At 43.3% G+C, this 18,980-nt stretch overlaps 1 protein-coding gene across 1 annotated transcript in view; it reads left to right on the forward strand.

Moving 5' to 3' along the window:
* The window catches only part of adgb (androglobin), a gene marked incomplete at both ends in the record, with an annotated part of 78,883 nt that overhangs the window by 48,728 nt on the left and 11,175 nt on the right, over positions 1–18,980 (forward strand). Inside the window, 10 exons of the mRNA XM_080452767.1 lie at positions 689–855; positions 3,186–3,373; positions 5,115–5,217; positions 7,604–7,758; positions 8,852–9,007; positions 9,235–9,325; positions 9,475–9,589; positions 13,879–14,062; positions 14,778–14,986; positions 15,959–15,983. Of these exons, the coding sequence (XP_080308893.1) occupies positions 689–855; positions 3,186–3,373; positions 5,115–5,217; positions 7,604–7,758; positions 8,852–9,007; positions 9,235–9,325; positions 9,475–9,589; positions 13,879–14,062; positions 14,778–14,986; positions 15,959–15,983 (1,393 nt within the window). The remainder of the gene's footprint in view (positions 1–688; positions 856–3,185; positions 3,374–5,114; positions 5,218–7,603; positions 7,759–8,851; positions 9,008–9,234; positions 9,326–9,474; positions 9,590–13,878; positions 14,063–14,777; positions 14,987–15,958; positions 15,984–18,980) is intronic.

An 18,980-nucleotide genomic window follows, 5' to 3' on the forward strand; every position in this document is an offset into this window, starting at 1 on the left:
TTTATACTGTACAGTTAGGAGACCAGTGTCTTCAATGATCTGACAGGTTTATAACTAGGGAGCAGGTCAGATGTATCCAGGAATCCATTATGAGCTTTGTAAACAATAATTAAGTAGTGCTTTGAAATCAATTCTTTATAGCATTTTGAGCCATTGAACTGATAGAACTATTATACAGTAATAGTAATATGTTCATCTTTTTGAGCTGGAGCCTTCCAACAGTCTTTGTGGGAAGTCCAGTGAATTATTCTGTATTAGTATATATATATTCTTTACAAATTTACAAATGTTTTAACTGAAGTTATTTAGCTGGGTAATGATGTTTTTAAAAAAGCATATGGAGGAAGCGTGCAAGCTCATTTGTATGTATGGCCAGTTGTTCAATCATTTCACTAAATGTTTTACAGTACTAGATGAGCTATCTGATTGCAAGATGCTTGATTTAATATAAACTTGCTACCTTTATTCCTGTGTAGTGAGGACAACTGTCATATTACAGTATGTGTTTTATTAACACATTCACACAGGTTGTCAGAGGCTTCCATTTACCATCCTCTCGAGTCTCTCAAGCCATCCTTATTGTGTTGTGTATAAAAAAAGCTCCATGTTCAACCGTATAGCTCAGTTCTGAGGTTGGATTGAGATACAGTATTACGGGCACTCCTACCACTCTGAACGTTTCCCACAGCTATTCTGTCAAGGTCACAGAAGACCACGTGGGAACGGTCCAGTTCCAGACATCCAAACCAGACGTCCTGATCCGTCTGTCCATCTTGGACCACGAGAAGGTGGTGGCCAGGATCACCGGGACAGGCCACGTGCTCATTCCCGTGTTCCGCTTCCTGTCTCAGAATGGTGAGTAGTTGCACGGCTTCAGCCACAGCACACGGCGGCCAAGGCTTCCCTTATGTTGGTTGATGACGCAACTCCTAGTTATACACTGTACATGTAATAATGTCCGCTTCATCATTTAACCACTTTACACCTGACGTCCCTATTTTGCAGGACCTACAATTTAGGTGAAAAGATTCAAAAACGATATAAAATAGCAGCAAGCTCTCAGTGTGTCACATCGTGAGTTGCAGCGCGTTGTGAGCTTGTGGGTCAGTTATTTTCACGGTGCAACACCATTGTACGACAAAGTATAACTCAGCCGTAAGTGGTTAACCCCTTGATTAGTCATAATCACTACAGTATTTGGTCCGGTCCAATCCAAAATGTATTCATTATTTTCCACTTCCATGTGGTGGTAACTTCTTGTTATTCCATTGTAAATCTATCTCTGGGTGAATATATCTAGGGTTTTAGAAGAGACAGGGATTAGATATTGGAGATTATGTGGAATTCCTATTGAGGCCAATTATTTATAATATGTTGCTGGGGTAGACTTTCCATTTTCCATTCTGGCTATAGAGGTTCATGTAGTTAGTATTGGAGATCATATTTATGATAGACATTGTCTATACATTCAAATTTTAGGTAATATGTCTTGGAAATGTTAAATTAGGAGTCAATTAGGGTAAACATTTGGTACTAGCAATATATTCTACTGGCTGCAATTAAGAAGTCTCTACCTAGAAATTGGCTTATATCAGATGCAATAAAATGAGGATGAAAGGCTGGGTGTAATTTATGAAATCTGTGTAATGGAGACGTTAATCTTAGCTTGGAGGTTGTAACGTGATACTTTGGCGAGGAGCTGAGAAAAATGGATTTTGTACACAATCACCAGATGTTGCGTCGTGACAAAGCTACAGCTTTAGATCCATTTCACCCTTGGAAGGAAAATGGGACAATCTACTTACCCCTCGGTTCCGCCTGTTCACTGCTTCTATAAATTGTACCAGAGTGCCAAGCAGTGGAAAAGGGTAAACTGTGGACAGATGTGGCTCAATTTGTTTGGGGAAAATACATAGATTTGTATAACCTTCTTTTTAGAATTTCAATTAATTTCTCACCCATAATCTATTTTCTATTTGGCTTGCATTTCTTGAACCACTTTAACTCTGCCGTCCCTATATTGGGCATGTCATTATAGACGAAAATGTACAAACATTTTCATAAATTGCAGAAAATTGTAGATCGTCAAGATCACAACACGTCACATTGCGATCCTTCATACAAATGTAGGCGTAGCGTTTACTGGAAGATAATTGCAAATGCAAGGAGATACGAAGGGGAACAACGGTCAACAAATGTCATAAGCTGGATTCAAACCTGTGACATTGCAAGTGCACAGCATATGATGAGCCTCCAGGACATTCTTACCTTACTCTCACCTTGATATTGCATTTGGCTTTCCCTGCCATGAATACACAATGTGAATACACAATGTGAAGTGGAATGTTCAAATTTAAACACCTCAGGGACAATGCATTGTAGTAGGCAGTATCGCACTGCCAAGGAGAGGTAAAATTCTGCACACTGAGTCCTATTAGAGATCAGGTTCCCAAACAAATGTATTACAAGGGCAATGTTTCGACCATGTTCTGACTCCGAACAAAGCCCCAATCTCTTGATACACACAGGAACGAATAACAGCACGTTCACTTTGCTGTCAAGCGGAACAACAGCATTTTCACTTTGCTGTCAACCCTGAATCCCTGAATCCACAAATACATGTAGCCTTACTCCTATTACCTCGGCCAGCAGCCAACCTGCTACTCAAACTGGGCTCCAGAACCACAAATTCATCCTGCTAGCCTCATTTCCCCTGCTGCTTAAAACCACATGAGTGTACTTACATTATGATTGATACCCCCCAACCACCAGACAGCTTGACAGTGTGTTTAGCACAAGAGTTGTCTACAGTAACTTGTTATTAATCAGCCGGGATCATGGCCAAAAGGATGTTTTAAGGACAAAACGTATGGGCTATAAAGCTATGGATTTGTAGACGAAGCCTCACGGATACATGGCGAAAGCAACAAATTCTGTCATGCAGTGTAAGATTAATATACGTTAGATTTACAACATATGTGAGGTTGCTCGGGATCTTTGCCATGCGAGCTGTGATCAGCAGTGAAACACAGTGTAAATCAGATGTAAAATACCCCAAAGCCTCTCAACAGTCTAGTTTCTTTCTTGGGCAGCATTTTTGTTATGTCAGTGAAAGACGGCACATTTTGCAGGCTGCCCTCCTCAACCTATGTTGGTTTTTAGTTCACTTCCATTATCTTTAACAGGGCCTCCCTGCAGAGGTCCAAGCGTTGAGGAGAAACAGAGCCAAGAGGGACCCTCCACCCAAGACAAGGGGGTCAATGCGACAGGCGCCCCCCAGGGTGGAGAAGGGCAAGAGGGCACGGTCGGGGGAACGGAGCACGACCAGCCTCTCATCATGGAGACTGTGGTATCACTGACAGATGTCTGCATGGTATCTGCTGTCACTCACTGTCCAGTCTCTCTCTGTCTCTCTCTCTCCACTGCACACCCGCTCTCTGTTTAGACATCTATTACTCTCTACCCATGCTGACACACACACACACACACACACACACACACACACACACACACACACACACACACACACACACACACACACACACACACACAGGAGGAGGGATGCTGAAAATCTGCATGATTTGTTGTGATCATTTTCATCATATTATACATTTTCACAGCCGTACCGTGGTGTGTGTACTGTACAGTATGTTCATGCTAAGCCTCTTCGGTGCTGTTTATCTGTTTATCATAATAAGATGCCACAGAAAAAAACGTGGTGACATCGATGGCAACGGGATCGATTGCATCAGATCTCATAGATCAGGACGAACTCAGAGCGAAGCACTATTGATCAGGATTAACAGCGCTTAGAGCCCTGAGTCAGTGATCAAGGCCCTTGTTTTGCACTGCAGGAGCTCATACTAGACATATTGATGCTCAACACCTCCGTGGCAAACAGACAGAGGATAGAACCCTGTGATGAGATTTGTATGCACACACACACACGCGCGCACACACACACACACACACGCACACACACACACACACACACACACACACACACACACACACACACACACACACACACACACACACACACACACACACACACACACACACACACACACACACACACACACACACACACACACACACACACACACACACACACACACACACGTACGTTAACCACTTGATCCTTAAATACTTTGTTGTACAACGAATAGCGAAAATAGCCCCTCTACAAGCTCACAATGTATACCGTGGGATGCGTTGTGATCTTGTAGATTCCCCAAAATCTCTACATTTTGGGGAATAATTGTGAAATAGACGAACAAGGATTTTAATCTGGTTAAAGGACTAGCTCATTCTAAAGTGACATACTGAAATTGGTCACATTAGACCATATTATAGCTCAGTATCTCTATCACTGATTATGTAAGCCCCCTGTTTTCTGCACGTCCTTCACTCCCTCTAGTGGTTTGAATCTCTCCTTTGGATTTGGATAGACCTGTGTGTATTCTGTACAGTCTGAATGTGGACTGTACATTGCCCATTGTTGTTGTGTTGCCAAATGAGGCGAGCTGCCTGCTTCCAGCCACTGTGCCAACAGCAAAACAAACCTGCACTTCTGTCAAAGAGGGCAGAGAAAAGCATGAAAGGCCAAACAAAACACAATTAAAAAACACTATTTTTGGCTTTCTCTCGCCACAGTGGAGCACCACCACCACCACCATACTGTTGTATTGTTTGTCTGTGTTGTTATGTTATTATATACTGTAGTGCAGCCATTCCCAACCACTGGGCCGGGGCCCACCGGTGGGCTGTGAGGTTATTGCAAGTGGGCCCCCAAATAATTCATAAAACACTGTGATTTTAATCGTATAAAACAATGTAATAAATTAGTTTCATTTTCATTTTCATTTTTCTTTAAAACCTTGAAATAAATGTTTTCCCTGTGATACCGATAAACTTGTTAGTTCCATTTATCCAAGCTTGGAACACAAAAGATTGATTGAAAATTTTAATATAAATGCTGAAAATGCATAAGATTTTCAAATGGGCCCTGATCCAGAAAGGTTTGGAAACCTGCTACCTTGGTGTATAGCTTATGTTTTTATTTGCGCTGTTTATGCTCAGTTTATGCGTGTATGCTGTGCTGTTTTTTCCAGGTTCATAAATACATGGTGCAGGCAGAGGTACTTTCCAAGAGCTGGGCTCTGGATGAATCTGAGTTGGCCTTCATTCAGACACTGATGAAAAATGAATCAAAAGGTACATAACTTCACAGAGTCCCCTGCAGCACTCCGTATCTACAACAACCCACATTGAGTCACTTGAGAGAAAGTCGGTTCTCTAGAACAAATGAGAACCACTTTGTACTTTTTATGTGTGTCAACTGAACTCTGATATATTGAACTTTGATGAGTGTTACTGAAACTCGTATTTTATTCAAGGCAAATATTCTCATAATGGGCCCTGATGTTGTTTTCTTTTTTCCTTGATTTTTATATTGCATACTGTATATATTGCATTAAAAAAATTCACAGCATTGAGTTCTAAATGGCTTTTGCTAATGTTCGTTATCAAAGAAGATCTTTTTCACTGTCCCTGAAATGTGCCAGATACTCAGCAGGGCATCATCTGGAGCTGAGACACACATTGTTTTGTCTTCTGCTTTTGCTAGCCAGGGGCCCGTAATCACAAGCCTAATGAAAAACAAAAATGAATACAGCTGCTTTTTCAGATCACAGTATGATGTGCCCACTGGACATTTATTAAGGTGATTTGCCTCTCCCCCCTCACCCTGTGAACCGCCACCTCGAGCTTTGCCAGGTTTTCATGGCACCGACATAAATTGGATTGATAGAAAAAATCTGGGACTTTGAAATGGATGAAAAGCTCTTTCGGAAAATTGTGAGAGCATGAATTAATTGTGCCGCCGGTACGTCTGCTGATGTTGAAAGAGGTTGTTGCGAGGGTGACAATTTGCATGATTGCCGGGAAAGGCCGGCCCTTTGTCATTTGAATTCTCATTGTCTTGCTCTTCAATCCGTCGACACTGACAATAGAGCCCTCTATTTTTATTCAGTTTGCATGCATGCAAGTCTGACTATGCATGCACTCTGTGCGCGCTTAGCCGCTTACATGTGCGTGAGAACGTTTTAAAATAACATTTATGAAGTAGATGTCCATGTGTTGAATATAGATTGATTTGATGTGTATTTACATTCATAGGAATGCTTTGGTGTGAGTTGAACAGTAGAGGAGTGTGTTATATTGAAATATGCCATGTGTAGGCCTATTTTTGTGTGACTGTGTGTTTATGTGTGAATGTGTGTCCAACCACCCATACAATATACTGTATGTCCACGTACCCCCTCCTCTGTAATTCCAATAAGATGGTGAAAGTGGGTCAATAGGAAATCAAATGAAGCTGGCTCTTGCCCCCGGTGCCCAGGGAAATATCTTGGCAGGGAAGTGAATTAATTTCACCCAGTTTAACTATGTCTCAGCGGTGAGGCTGTGGCCTTGATCATGGCTCTGTCCATATGCAACATGGAATACACAAGTTCTCCACACCAAGTCAAGCTTTGATGCCCCTTTAACAAGCTTTCATATGCAATGGAAAGACTAGGTACTTAGTTTGCAGATGTTTGCATGTCCGCATGCAGAATTGCACAATTACAGCAACAACTGCTGCCCTTGTTATGCTTTGACAGTAACTATACCTTCTGAACCATGTGTTTCATTATGCTATTGTCTTCCCTTCTCCATCTCCATAATGGAGGACACCTACGCAATCCCAATGGTATTATATTTTCATGGTGAATAAGTAGTTTTTTAGATAAATCAGTTGTTGAAGAAGGGCTTAGTCATAGAGGGCAACACCACCAGCACAGATTGGAGTTTAGATCACATTTGTGCATTGACTTTCAGCATGACTCACAGTTAGAGTAGCCCCAACGATCAAATAGCGTGGTCCCAAACCCCTTGGGGCAGAATGACAGGGTGTCAGCTAAATGATGGATTATCATAGGTGTCCAGGATCAGAACAGAGCGACTCCGTGGGTTGATGCTTTGTCAAGGCTAGGATTGAATCCATTACTACCAAGTGCAACAGCGCCATCTAGCACCAACCCTTCCACACAACACACGTTTGCTCTGGCTCCCAGTGTAGTTGTACTTAATCAGCAAAATTTGTGTCTAACTTGGCACACGTGGCATGTTGTTCTGAATTATATTACACATGATAGAGTCCATGTGGGTTTTAATCACTTTCAACCTTGCGCCTCTATTTTGGGCAGGTATTTTGTTATTGTCAAAGATTTTCAAAAATCTTAAATGTTCTAACATTTTCAACAATGTTCTATAATTTCCAATGATTAAAAATACTACCACGTTGAAGTATAAATTAGGGCTTAGCATAATGACTTAAGAATTGGTTTTGGCCGTAATTTTTTTTAATAACAGAGTGATGCTCTGACTTGTACAATACACTTTTGTCAGAGCATCACTCAGACTTCTTTTTACAATGATTACACTGAGAGTTCACTCTGTTGTGTAAACTGTAGGGATTCCACCACAACGAAGGGAATACAGACAAGAAATTAGACACTGCAGAAAGAATGATTACCTACTGTCTGTGTGAAATGTATAGGTGGGGACAAGCCTGAGGAAGTGACCAGTTCAGCTGGTGTCGAGACCGCCAGCAATGAGGGCCCAAAGTCTGGCGTGCACAAAACCAAGGGCAAGCTTGACAAGGAGAAAAAGAAGCCATCTGCAAACTCAAAACCTGGCTCCAGTCAAGAAACGGTAATAGAAAAACTACCGTAGAGAACTGTTGAACACACCAACAGCTGCCAGACAATTCTTCTTGCTAGCCTGTCAGCTGAATAATGTTGCCACTAATCTGTGTTCTCCAACACCAGTGTCCAGTATGCTCTCAATGATGCTCTTGATCAACAGTGTGCCACTTCTGGTCACTTCTATTTACAAATACATACCGTTTCATTACTTGAAAAATATTTAGACCATAGAGAGAAAATACACTGTGTGAAACCATGTATTTAAAATAAAAAAAATTTGTCCTTGACCACAGCGGCCAATATGCTTTCAAAACTATTGTCACACTACCTTCTATCAGCGTAGTACAGTGTTTACCATAGCATTATATCCTACCAAGAAGTAAATGGCAAATGCCTTCTTATTTGGTTGATGCCTGTATAGAAATTATTTTGAAGTTGAAGTTCCCAAACTCAATAGGAAACCTATCAATTCAAACAGAGATGCAAGATGTAGCTTATAAATTCCTTCCTATCCACATTATTAGTATTATTTCTAATAAAATGTCAGAATCCTGTTCCCCACTCAAAATAATGGTTTTGTTTTAATAGTCACAACCATAACTGCCAGATGAATCTCTATTCTCTTTTAAATAGTTTTTCATTCTCTGCTGCTAAGCATGTCGGATGCGAAACACAATGACATTTCAATGGCAGACTTTCAGAATTGTGCCCCCCTCCCCTTTCAATACATTTCCATTTTGAATGTTTTGATCTTGCATTGTCACTGAAAATATGGGTAGAGGAGCTAATGACGTCTGAGATAGAATGATATGTTATGCATAAAGATGGTGAGAGATCTGAATAGGACCAAGAGTTCTGTACAGTATGTATGTCTGTCTCTATACCAGAGTTTATTCATTGAAAGGGACATATTCATAATACTATGATGCTGTGACCTTCATCTGGGAGTTACTGTGTGTGTGTGTGTGTGTGTGTGTGTGTGTGTGTGTGTGTGTGTGTGTGTGTGTGTGTGTGTGTGTGTGTGTGTGTGTGTGTGTGTGTGTGTGTGTGTGTGTGTGTGTGTGTGTGTGTGTGTGTGTGTGTGTGTGTGTCATATGCAGCACCTGGACCTGACCAAACCTAACTGGACACTGCGTGTGGTTACTGAGCAGAGCACAGCTGATATAGTTGAGGTGAAGAGGGACACGGAGAGAAAGGATCAGATCGAGGTCATAAAAGCGTCCTGGGAGGCGGCTGAGCCTGGCCGCTCTGTCAAGGTAACCCTGCGAACGAGCCCCGAGTGAGTGCGTATACAGGCCAGCTGTGTCACCGCGGTGTGTAGCTGCCACAAAAATTACTGTCAAGCAATGAAATGAACCTGACTGTCACATGCCCACACTAAACACGGTCGATCGCCCTCCTCCATCTCTCTGGCACAGTCTAGCATGTAGAGATATGTTTTCACATTATGCACTTTATGTGAAACTGTTCCCTGCTGTTTTAGGCAGTACAGTCTCGAATGAAGTTCATCAGCCAAGTCCAAGGCGGGCCGAGCCGTTGCACACCTGCGGATGGCACCAAGAGCGGAGAGCCCGGTACTCTAAATACACAAACAAACGCACCCACTCACACAACTCATTATGACGCACACTTAACCTTTTATCAGTTCACACAGATTGAGCTGCATCCATCCATTTCTACTACTTGCATGACATTTCTTGATTCTTATTCATTTATTTTTCAGTTACTCCGCCCCTTTCTCCTGGCACGCCTCCCAGTCCATCCAATCAAGAGCTGACTCTCCTCCAACCCAATCCTTCGCACCCATTTGTTCCCATGGACTACACTCCTTTCATCAGGTCACCTCCACTACCCCTCTCTCTCTCTCTCTCTCTCCCTCTCCCTCTCCCTCTCCCTCCCTCTCTCTCTCTCTCTCTCTCTCTCTCATGATCATCATCATGAGAGGGATAAAGCAGAGAGATGATGACATGAGATTACACACCACGTTCACCAAGTTCAACAGCACCATCATTTGGACACATGGTATCATTCAGACTTTGTAATCCAGTCTCTGGTCCCAATGCTGGGCTTTCTAATCTTGTGGTGGTTCCAATCTGCGCAGTGGCCGGGGATGGTCAATGTACAGTACTTAGATAGAAATAGATCCGGGTTCTGCCAATTCTGCTAGTAACGTTGCAGAAAACAGCCAAGAGGGAATAAGAGCAGAACTATATACGTAGTTGGAAATACAGCCCAGAGACAGGCACTTCACTACTACACTGCATTGAATTTGTTGAACACACGCTTTTCATTTTTCTCACAGTTTGTCCTGCAGGGAATAGCCACTGTGCCGGCTGTATCCTGAATCCCATTGTTGAGTCACTGCTTTGCTAGCCTTGAGAGCCGGTGTTACTGTAATCCTCGGTTGACAGGCCTGATTGTACAAGAAAAATAGAAGGGCAGAGTAGAGTGTGTGTGTGTGTGTGTGTGTGTGTGTGTGTGTGTGTGTGTGTGTGTGTGTGTGTGTGTGTGTGTGTGTGTGTGTGTGTGTGTGTGTGTGTGTGTGTGTGTGTGTGTGTGTGTGTGTGTGTGTGTGTGTGTGTGTGTGTGTGTGTGTGTGTGTGTGCGCTCGTTCGTCGCTCGTTGGTTCGTGTGTGCATGTGTGCTAGTGCCCTTCCAAACGTTTTCTCATCAGCATAATGATCCATACAGGACCTGTAGCACATTATTGACCTTGTAGATAAACAAATCTATTGCATGCATGCATGGATGGATGAATGATAGATAGATACTGTTTAGTAGGTAAGTAGACTGAAGGATTGATGGATGGATGGATGGATGAACTTCTGTGAACTGGGTGCTCCGGTTCCCTGTGGTGACTACTATCTCAAGCTCCATGCCCGTACGAGGTGCCCCGGGTCATGCCCTTAGATTTGACCCGGGATCTCAGTTCAGAGTGAACGAGTGTCCTCCTGGAAGTCCCAGAATCCCACTGCTCTAAAAGTTCACCCAATAACCTACCTCTCTTGTCCTTTAGCCCCCCCCCCCACCCTCCAATGCTCTATCCCTTTCTCCATCCGTCCCTCTCCCTCATCGCTATGATAAATGAGATGATATTTGGGTCTGTTAATTAGAGAGCTATTTCAGGACCCCGGTGAGCTAGCTAACCACTCTGCTGAGATGTGGCCTCAGTCCCTCACCCCTCCATCCTGTCCCTGCGTGTGCGTGTGTGTGTGTGTGTGTGTGTGTGTGTGTGTGTGTGTGTGTGTGTGTGTGTGTGTGTGTGTGTGTGTGTGTGTGTGTGTGTGTGTGTGTGTGTGTGTGTGTGTGTGTGTGTGTGTGTGTGTGTGTGTGTGTGTGTGTGTGTGTGTCCAGCTGTTAACCCATTAAGACCTGAGGCTGATCAAAAAGAAATCTTCTAAATCCTAACCGTTTTGCTATGATATCAGTGGTTCTCAAACTTTTTCATGTCAAGGACCACCCAAAATGACAGGTATTTGGACCGCGGGCCCCCCATCTGAAAATATTTTGTTCCAGGGACCCCCTGACCCCCCCAGAAGCAAAGATTTGAGTTCCAAATGTTCATTTTAAAATATATATATTCGAAGATTTGCACAAATTTCCACAATAAATAAAAAAATGCAGATCTACGAGCTCATAGCGCGGCACTCGGTGCCGTGCTATGAGCTTGTATATCTGCTATTTTTGATTAGCCAAATAAATCTAAAATGACACAGATGCGTTCCCGGTCTTAATTGGTTAATGGCTGCCGACTGTGCGATTGCGTCCCACAGAGCAGTCTATTAAGAGCAGTCTGATTAGTCCTCTATGCATCTCGCTTTCTACCTCTCATACGCTCTCTGCGTTTCAAACACACACGCACGTACGTGTGTGCGCGTGCACACACACACACACACACACACACACACAGCAAAAGAGGTCACATGGGGCGATGTTCATTAACTGGCCCAACCTCCGGTGCCCTCCCCTCTTCATCAAGGTCAGCGTATAGGAAATAGGTAGCTGTATTTAGCCGCCGTCTAATCTCCCTTTGAACGCCTCCCTCTCCATTATACGCCTCTGGGGGGGCTATACACTCATATACTGTACTGTACTGTACAGTATATCATGGCTGCACCAGGTGACAGAAATGACGACCCCCATTATTTTTGTTTAACCCCATGCATTCAATCCTGGAAGGCATTTACAAATGTCTTCTAAATCCTCACAGGTTTCTGAAAAAAAACATATGTTGCTATAATATCAGTGGTTCTCAAACTTTTTCATAATTGTCAAGGACCCCCAAAATAATCTGTATTTGGCCGCGGACCCCCATCTCAAAATATTTAGTTCCAGGGACCCCCAGAAGCAAAGATTTGATTTACAAATGTACGGTTTAAAAAATATATATATATGCAAGATTTGCACACATTTTCACGATTTAAAAGAAAATAGCAGATCCACAAGCTCATAGAGCTTGTATTTCTGCTATTTTTTAACAGCCAAAAGTATAAAATAATGGTTATAGCTAAAATCTAAAATGACACCGGTGCGTTCCCAGATTTAATGGGTTAATATTGTAATCACGATTATTAACCATGATTTCTGATAATGATTTTGTGGTGGAAAAAAATATGTTTTATATATATATACGTTTCTTAATGCTTTCATTGGTATTTGTGCGTATCGGTGCCGTATTATGTTTGATCAAATGGCACTGTATGTAATGGCCCCTGTGACTTAATTGTGGCTTTATGAGCCTGAGGGATGTTGAGATGGTTTGTACTACGGGTTCAGGTTATTAACCCTTATGTAATATAATATTACCAGTTCATTGTACAGCCCTACTGCATGCTTACACACACTTGAAAGATCACTCTCATGCACATTCCAGTTACTTCAGTTCTTAACTGACCGCGATGTGCGAACAGCCTGGGACATGAGATAAGGTTCAAGGTGCCTTATTGTCACTTACACAATACAATACAGCTGGTGGCAACATTGCAGGCAGTACTCTGAGGTGTGTGTGTGTGTGTGTGTGTGTGTGTGTGTGTGTGTGTGTGTGTGCGCGCGTGTGTGCGGCACGTCCTGCGGTCATAAGCACATGGGTGAGCACATCTCACGAGCTCAATGCAGAGATACGACACACTTCTGTGTGTCATTTCTATTCTCTATAGGCTATCTCTCCATTTGATCTGCATTCCATCTACATGGCTATAGTGCTTCCTCCTGCACAGTCTCGGGTCCCACCTTTCCCTGGCTGTGAAAACCATTTCCATTCCAATTTTGCCAGAGGGCTTGACATTTGCCTGCTCTAATATCTGTAATACATTGTTTAGCAATGATTATTATTATTTATTTTGTATTTGCTTTTTTTTGTGACTGTGGTGCAGCAGTAGAGCAAACCCTTCAGAATGTCATGGTTCAGGTGTGCTGACCTTTTCTGAACCTGCCAGATCTCAGGCTTTCTATTACCACAAACATCCTGCCGTGGTTTTCCTCTGAAACACTGTTTCTTGATGTCGGGTCCGGGGGCCTGACGTTGTACTATTTGTACACTCTTAGATTAAAACTGAGGATTTTACAGTGTAGATTGTGGTTCCTGTATATTGTAGTTTAGTTCTGTGATTCTCAAAAAAAAAATATTTCAAGGACCCCCAGTTTGATATGCTTCAGGCCACGGACCCCCATTTGATAAAAGTTTGACCATTTGACCCCAATCTACACTGTAATATCCATAGTGTTAATTCAATTCCGAGAGTATACATGGGTCCATTTGGTTCTGTGTGGACCCTTGGTGGTCCCCGAATTGAGACATTGAGAACCAATGCTCCAAAATGTCATAGATAGTACAGCCAGTGTTGCCAGATTCTGTGAGAGAAACAAGCAACCAGGTCTAGGAAAACCAGCCCAAAAGAAGCAACTATGGGCCACACGTGCACTTTAACATAATACATCAGCTATTTGAAAATAGCAGATCTACAAGCTCACAACGCGTCGCGATGCGACACGTTGTGAGCTTGTAGATCGGCTATTTTCAAATAAAATCTTGCGGGGGAAATTATAATAAGCAGATCTGGCAACCCTGAGTACAGACCCCCCTGTGAAATGTCCCTTAATATGTAAATCCTTGCATGCGGATCTACAGGAAGTGCAGGGCCGTCCCGGCGCTGATGGACCCAGAGATGGAGGAGACCCAACGGAGGGAACGCGGTGAACGGATCCAGACCTTCCAGCTGCTCCGGCAGACCGTAGTGGAGCACCGCAAACAGGAGCGCCTCGACAGGACGGAGATAAAGAGACTGCAGCTGGAGATGTACGACAGCATGCAGGTCTGCTCCAGTGCTGTAAAGTAACTAAGTACATTTACTCGAGTACTGCACTTAAGTACAATTTTGAGGTATTTTTTTTACTTTACTGGAGTATTTACAATTTTCAATACTTCTACTCCACTACGTCTCAGAGGCAAATATTGTACTTTTACTCCACTATAATTATTTGAAAACTTTAGTCACTAGTAACTTTGCAGATATAAATTATTATATTATAAAACATACATTAACCACTTCAGCCCTATGTTATACAGTACATAGGCTATTTGCAAATGGCCGTTGCATCACGAAAGCTTGTAGATCTGCTATTTTCAAACATTTTAGTACTTTTACATTTGGTACTTTAAGTATATTTTGATGCCAATACTTTTGTACTTTTACTCACGTAACATTTTGAACACTGGCCTTTTACTTGTAACAGAGTATTTTTATATTGTGATATTGTGGCTACTTTTACTTAAGTAAAATATCTGAGTACTTCTTCCACCACTGATGCTACAGCTATACAGGAGGAGACAGAAATGCTTGGCGTATTCAAACGTGCCAGAGGGAGGGAAGTCATGTACTGTATACCTATATACCGTCACGCTTCACTAAGGAGTTTTGACAAGAGGGCTAACAGAGCAGTACAGTACATCTGTGCTGACACCCTGTGTTCTGGCTCCGTTCTTCCAACCCATCTCCATATACAGTACCTCTCCCTCTTCCTCTATAGGTGGCCGTACGTCAGCGGCGGGAGGAGTTCCTTACTGCCCGCGAGGCATTCCGAAGTCGCCAGCTCGGTGCCGTGATGATGAAGAAGCTGGAAGAGGATCAAGCCGTGGAGGTCACCCGGCAGGCCCAGCTCGAGAAAGTAGCTGCTGCTGCTGCTGCCGCCGCCGTCCAGCAATCTGTCAAACCGAACAAAAGTGACCGCAGGAAGAAGTGACGCCCATCGGTTCAGACTCTGACGTATCCTGAGCCCCCTGTCTGTCTGCCTCGCCTGTCTCTGCAATCGTTCTGTTTTAACATTGAATTAAGATCTTAGCTCTCCTACGAGAGCTACGGTATATGAAAGTATGAAAAACATGAAGTGCAAGACATTCTTAATGCAACTAATGTGTACAGTATGTGTGCTGTTGCATGCAATTTGGCCTGTTTTTAAAACAAGTACAATGTTGAACTATTTCTTTTTTAAGCTAAAAACCTCAAAATAAAAATACATGGAATTCAAGGAGGCCATTTGTTACCGCAGTCATGTAAAAATCTCTCCCTCTGCTGTCGTGAGGGGAATGCCATAACCATGTTATCTGCAACATATTGCTTTGACTTTTAAGATGCACGGCATGTCTGCTTATATTCCAGTCATCTTTTGTTTCCTTGAAGGTCATCGTATTGACCGTATGACTAGAGGCCAACGCTTGCTAGACTTGGAGGCCAAAAACCTCAGCAATCCGATCGAATATCTGACCAATGCATTCTCGTGGCTGAGAGAAAGCAATACAACCGGTTCATTCCTGTCCCCATGGGACACATACCATAGGCTTCATAATATACTCCAGCTGGAATAGGACCTGACATCTGTCGATCAACATAACTCTTCATGAAATGACAATCAACATAACTCTCATGAAGTGTCTTTGGGTTTAAGTAAATAGACCATTAAATACATGGTTAGGCCTTTAATATATATAAAACTGCTGATCGGTGTGTGTGGTTCTTGTCAAACGAAGCTGATCGGTTAATGCAAATGCCCTCTATCTCTGCTCTGTGTTGGAGAGGGTCCATTTGGTCTCTGTCCCACTGAGTCAGCTGATCGGCTGAGCAATGGGCAACCAAATTGAAAATGAAAGGGCAGAGGGTGCCATCTAGTGGTGTTGCACGTTAATAAATTCTCATTATCTCCTCTCCATTCAGAGACCTCCACTATGCTGTTTTCAAGGTTGACAATAATGAATAGTTCAATTTTGTGCCTGCAGCGCAAGGGAAATGATCATTAATGTGTGTGGCCCTATGAGATGGAATGAGTAGGTATTGTTATTTTGTGCCTGCTTCCGAGTGTGTGTGTGTGTGTGTGTGTGTGTGTGTGTGTGTGTGTGTGTGTGTGTGTGTGTGTGTGTGTGTGTGTGTGTGTGTGTGTGTGTGTGTGTGTGTGTGTGTGTGTGTGTGTGTGTGTGCGCATACCAAGTAATGCCTTCCTTTTTGTTTTATTTCCTTAATGAATGTTGCAATTTATGTAAACTACTTGTGCTTCGTGGGTCTGTTCAGGTCTGTCAGGCCTATAGCCAAGCTTTGTTTGTCCTCTTGCAGCCCCATGACAGAGGTAATCCACAGAGCTTTGTCCCCAGCGCAAAGCATTGCCTGCTCTCCTAAAAATCCCTTCTCATTCATTTTTTCATTCGTCCTAGATTATTTGTTGTTCGCTACTTTCTATAATGCCTCCCTGAGTCAAAGTTGTGTGTGCGTTAACAGAGAGATAATTTGCCAATTGATAATTGGCAAATGTTGGTTTGTGGGTCGATGAAGTGACAGAAAAACTCTGCCATAACCTTGAATTCGACAGGCCTGATGCATCGCATGTGTGTATGCCTATGACGTCCCATGTACAATAGGTAAATAGAGCTACAGAAGACGATGATGAAATCATCTGAAACGGAATACACACAAACGTGCACTTCAACTCAGCACAGCCCCCACAAGCCTGAGTAATATGCATTATTTGAAAAGCGGTTGACCTTGGGTTCACACATTCTTTTTAGCTGAGGCACACAGCGGCACACAACTGAGCATAAATCAGGCATTATAAGTGCATTTGGGAATTTTTACACTCTGACACACACACACACACACACACACACACACACACACACACACACACACACACTGACACACACACTGACACACACACACACACACACACACACACACACACACACACACACAAACTGTCTTCGATTTTATTTTTGCTCGACATGCAGTACTGTCTCTGTGTTGTTTGTTGCTGTTCTCGCCCCCAACCCTGGGATAAGGATGGTCTTGCTGTAGGTGGTAGTAGACTATCTAGAGACGGAGCAGGGAGATTTCAGATGCAGACCTATCACCACTGCTGTGGCTCAGGCTCAGCTCTGATGTGAGGGCAATGTACAAAAGCCTTGAAGTTGATGGAACGATCACACCAGTGGGAATAAGGTGAGAGCTCACACATTGACACACAGGCTTTACTGCAGTAATCCAACACCATCTCTCTCTCTCGCGCTCTCGCTCTCGCTCTCGCTCTCGCTCTCTCTCTCTCTGTGTGTGTGTGTCGCCAAGTTGGATGGCACCCAGACGAACAGACACAGAAATGCTGACCTGGTTGCAGCTTCCTCCATGTACTGTAACCTCACTACTGCTCCTCCCTGTCCCCCCCCCCCCTGTTCCTTTTCTCTCCTCATCTCAGCCTTCAAAGCAGAGTTCTGCAGACTCCAGGGGAGCTGTGGAAAGTCAATAACGAGTCAGGAGAGGCGGGAAAGGAACAGCCAACCTTTTGAAACTCAGAGCTACCTGGAAAGAAGGTTGTCATCACTGGAAGACAAAACAACAAAAACAGTGTGTCAAATAGATAAATATTTACATAGAGTAAATGAGCCACCGCCAGAATATCTGGGTATTCTGCTGCATTCTATCTCTGGCCTTGTTAATGCAATATTCACTTAATCCCCAGGTTGTCCTTCCTTGTCACAGTGTCTACAAAGTCATGTGCAGCGTCACTGGGAGGACACTGCACAAAAATTACTCTGTTCTCACCTGAAGGTCAAACAGCCGAGGGGTCGATAAATACGCGTCTACAGTACGTGAGGTGGGGGGGGGGGTTCTGAAAAGTGACACACACACACACACACACACAGAAGTCTTTAAAGATGCAAGTGTGTGGAGGTGGGGGTGGGAGGTTCAGGCAGTCTTAGGTGGCGTGTCCAAGATGCCTCACAGGTACTGGATGCCTACACTACAGTACCTGACAGATAATGCTAATTGATATTGATATTCAGAAACTGTTTTTGCCATACCAAATGTTTTGTGTCCACTGAGGATCCAATGTCTGTCGGAAAAAGGGTAGTGAATTTATAGATGCTTAGAAAACACTATTAAGATGCTAGAACAGACTGCAGCAGGAATCCATATCACTGCACTAAAGCTGGCACTAAAGATTACTTCCCTATCCTTATAAGTATTTAGAATATAGAGGTATTTAATTCAACTGTGGCATGTGCAATTGATTTTTGTGCACATTCATGCGTAGCACATTGCAATCACATACACTGTCCGAATCAGGTGCAAGAACAGATTCAGAGCTACGCTACTGAATCTATCGAGAGCCCCGTTCAGAACGTGTGTGCGTTAGCTTACAAGTGGGCGTGCCTTCAAATCAGGAAGCAGGCCGCGCTTTACCCAATCAAATGTAGTGGGCGGGATTTACTGTCTGTGCGCTCCTTTCCCACTGAAAACAAATCGAAACTCATTTAACAATAGCGTCCTTGGAGCAGACAAAACCACGGAAAGATATTCACATTTTAACTTGCTCTTTCATCATAGAAACAAGTGGGCTTATAACCAAAACCATCCATGTTCTCAGGGAGAAGTGGTGTTAGTGTTCCGTGTAGACATATTGTTAGTGGGAATGAAAACATAAGCGCACCACCGGAAGTGGAGCGCTGAGGGCAGACCAAAACATAGACATATAAAGGTAGACGCCTCCTTCGGCTCTGAGGCATTGGTATCTTGGGCGCCCTTTTAGCGTAGGAAAGATGTAGGCAAGCTTCCACGTGTGTCACAGAAGGCCAATCAGAGCCAGGTGGGGGTGGGTCTTTTTGTAACCCAGCTCTTAACCCTTTAAAAGGCAGCAGCTGCGCAGCATCTAGTTAGTTGGAACTTGGCAAACTCCACACTCTGGATTTGTGCA

This window comes from Gymnoscopelus braueri (genome assembly GCF_963280865.1).
Source record: "Gymnoscopelus braueri genome assembly, chromosome: 16".
Taxonomy (NCBI): Eukaryota; Metazoa; Chordata; class Actinopteri; order Myctophiformes; family Myctophidae; genus Gymnoscopelus; species Gymnoscopelus braueri.